At 46.3% G+C, this 3,613-nt stretch overlaps 1 protein-coding gene across 1 annotated transcript in view; it reads left to right on the forward strand.

The window, feature by feature from the left end:
• arfgef3 (ARFGEF family member 3) overlaps positions 1–3,613 on the forward strand; it is a 68,334-nt gene that overhangs the window by 36,530 nt on the left and 28,191 nt on the right. Inside the window, exons 24-27 of the mRNA XM_015371811.1 lie at positions 2,499–2,644; positions 2,730–2,909; positions 2,980–3,121; positions 3,209–3,331. Of these exons, the coding sequence (XP_015227297.1) occupies positions 2,499–2,644; positions 2,730–2,909; positions 2,980–3,121; positions 3,209–3,331 (591 nt within the window). The remainder of the gene's footprint in view (positions 1–2,498; positions 2,645–2,729; positions 2,910–2,979; positions 3,122–3,208; positions 3,332–3,613) is intronic.

Genomic DNA, 3,613 nt, shown 5'->3' on the forward strand with positions numbered 1-3,613 from the left:
ACAGGGCACTACTACTGAAAAAAAAGTTAACAAGTTAAGAAAAAAAGGTAAAAAGCTAATTGAAAAGTTAAAAAGTTAAAAAGCCTAGTTTAACAATTATATTTAGGTGTGCCAGTATCAGCATTAATGCCTCAAAGGTTTGGACCAAAGAAAATGTGTTTCTTTCACTCTCAGTGTTTTTCATGTATTTCTTATTGAAGCACTTTTGTTATTTTTCTTAATATATTCGGCAAGTTGGCGTTATTAAATTGACGTTAATTTTTGCCATCAAAATATCCGTATTTTTTGAATGTTACAAAGGTAATAAGGTCTTGTCCTGGATTCCAATAACACTTACAGGTTGAAATTCTTAATTTTAAAGTATTTAACTGAGTGCCCTATAAAGGGTTAAACCTATAAAGGTATATATGTGGGTGGAGCCCCAGAGGTCCTCTAAGACAGCGGTCCCCAACCTTTTTTGCGCCACGGACCAGCTATATATCAGAAAATATTTTCACGGACCGGCCTTTAAAGAGTAGGGGGGTAAATACGATCAAATAAAATGATACGACTGGCATAAAATCAAATACAAACAGCATAAAAATAAAACTCTCCATTATGTTGAATTAGTGGGAGCTCTGAGCTTGTTTCTCTGAAACAAGCCGGTCCCATCGTGGCGTAATCAGAGACTATGAGACATGAAGTGTGCTCCTGATGTCCAGTCTGCTCCGTAGCTTTGTTTTGGTCGCTGTAACCGCAGAAAATCCCGCTTCACAAAGATAGGATGTTATAGATAGGATGCGTTTTGACCTGAATTAACCTGTGTCAAGAGACACAGATGCACCGAGTGACGTAATTGGGAGAGAATACCCCAACTTTTTATATTTTTCAAAATAAAACATCACTTAGACTCTGATCATCGATAAACTATATAGACATATATTTTTTCTGTGCGGCCTGGTACCAAATGACCAACCCGGTGGTTGGGACCGCTGCTCTAAGAAGTCTCCATCATATGCAGCTGCAAGCATTAAGAGGTAATGACCAGAAGGGGGCCGCAGTGAGATTCCTGTCCTGTTGTCTTTATTGAGCAGTTGTTTTTTTGTGTTTAACTTGTTATAAGTTGGATAAATTCTTGAAACGAGGTCAATTAGAGGCACATGAGAAATGACTTCTCCAGGTCAAACATGTGAACCGGTTGGGCAAACTCCCGCAGAAAGTGTAGAGATGGTTTGATGTTCTACGGCCGGGAGGAAAACCACACTTCTCCTGAAGCCGAGGTTCTACAATCAGCCGCACACTCCTCCAGAACCCTGGCTTGTGCTGAAAATAGTAAACCCCTATAGTTGGAAAACACCCTCTGGTCCCCCCTTCTTATGTAGGGGAACCACCACACCAGTCTGCTAATCCAAGGGAACTGTCTCTGACCTCCACACCTGCAGCGAGTTTTTATGACCACCTCAGGGCCTTCAGGCTGAGTGGTGAATGAATCCAGCCCGGAGTACCCCACCTCTTCTTCCACCACGTAAGGCGCATTGAGGAGATGCTCAGAGTTTTTCCTCCTCCATCCAATGATGTCCTCATTCCGGGTCAACAGATCCTCACTCCCACTAAAAGTATTGTTGTCAAAGCTAACTAAGGATGTACCGGTCGGTTTGCCAGCATCCATCTGAGTCCAACCAATCGTCTTTCTCTATGGTCTCTCCAATCTCCTCCCAGGCCTGAGTTTTTTTGTCTCTGCCAGACACTGCCACGCTTCAGGAGTCCCACAAGTCTGCCAGGCTCCATAGGAGTCCTTTAGTAAACTTGACAGCGTCTCTTACTGCTGGTGGTCTTCACCACCAATATGGGGATTGCCCCCACTGCAGTTAAATCAGGCTTTACAAACACAGCTAAGAGGTAGTTTTAGCATCCATGGATCGGGTCATCAAGACCTCCACCTCTGACTGCTACCCAATCCTCCTAGCATCGTCCCTCATGGTTCCCCCTGCAGGTGGTGGGCCCAATGGGGAGTGGCCTTTTGTCACTCCTTCAGACTAGGCCCAGATGGGTATGGTAAGGAGGAACCTGACCCCCCAGGCACTTGCCGACTAACCCCAAACCCCAGGCCTGGCTTCAGGGTGGGGTCGTGGTTCCACCGTACCAGGTTACATCAAAAGGCCAGACTTTAAAGTCTTCATAAGGTTTTTAGAAGCACTCTTTGTTTGACCCATCAGCCAGATTTGCTTGGGAGACCCTAATTGAAGCCCTCAAAACAAAGCAAACACCCTGAAATGCCTCCTCCATGTTAAGGCAGCAGATCAAGCAGGGAAGAAGGAGAAAGTGTCTTCTCTAATAATAATGAGGCTAAAGGACTTCTTTGCAGATTTACATCTGGAAAAGCTTCTGCAACAAAATATTTAGGACAAAAAAGACAGTATTTGATGTAGAGATTGTCTTTTTCCATAAAATAATTGTGAATGACATGATCCTAATCAATGAAAGCGAGTGCAGCAAATTTTTTCCCCAATTGTTTTCAGGAGAAGCCAAATCCACGCTGGAGCGTCGCAGCGCTCTGCATCTCTTCCGCCTAGGAGAAGCTATGCTGAGGATCGTCAGGAACAAGAACCGGCCACTGCTGCACATGATGAGGGCCTGGAGCGTGGTGGCGCCCCATCTGGTGGAGGTAGGGACCTGCAGACAGACAGGTTCACCGACGGACCTCTGCTCTGTCACGTTTCCCCTAAATCACTCTGTCCCATTTATCCCAGGCGGCTTGCCACAAGGAGCGCCACGTCTCCCAGAAGGCTGTGTCCTTCATCCATGACGTTCTGACCGAGGTGCTGACGAGCTGGGCGGAGCTTTCACACTTCCACTTCAATGAGGCGCTCTTCAGACCGTTTGAGCACATCATGCAGCTGGAGCTCTGCGACGAGGACGTGCAGGACCAGGTGAGGGCCGGTCTGCTGCGGCGCAGCAAAGCTTCTACCTGCCAGCACCAACCAGGTGGTCTCCCCTCAGGTGGTGACATCCATCGGAGAGCTGGTGGAGATGTGTTCCCCTCAGATCCTGTCCGGGTGGAGGCCTCTGTTCAGCGCTCTGAGGACTGTTCACAGCAGCAAGGCCGACACCAAAGACTACCTGCTGGGAGAATACTCCATGGGTAAATAGAAGCTTCTGTTCGTCGGACAGAATCGGTGTCAGCTGATAGTTTAATAAAGCCTTTCCATGACTTTCTGTCTCCATGTAGGCAAGTCCCAGGCTCCAGTGTTCGACGTGTTTGAGGCTTTCATCAATACAGACAACATCCAGGTCTTCGCTAACGCCGCCACAGACTACATCATGTGCCTCATGAAGTTTGTAAAAGGCCTGGGTGGGTGTCACTTCTGCAATTCAATTCAATTTAGTTTATTTCTATTGCGCCAATTCACAACACGTCATCTCAAGGCTCTTTACAGAGACAAGTCAACCAGATCACCCAGTCAAATTGATTCAAAGTATTTTATCTAATTTTATCTAACTAGTTGATTGCATCAAATCATTGACTTAAAGGTAGTCCCTCACGCCGAGCAAGATTTAGCGACAGTGGAGAGGAAAAACTCCCTTTGAACAGGAAGAAACCTCCAGCAGAACCAGGCTCAGTGTGAGCGGCCAT

This window comes from Cyprinodon variegatus, unplaced genomic scaffold (genome assembly GCF_000732505.1).
Source record: "Cyprinodon variegatus isolate N-32 unplaced genomic scaffold, C_variegatus-1.0 Scaffold65, whole genome shotgun sequence".
In the NCBI taxonomy this organism is placed as follows: Eukaryota; Metazoa; Chordata; class Actinopteri; order Cyprinodontiformes; family Cyprinodontidae; genus Cyprinodon; species Cyprinodon variegatus.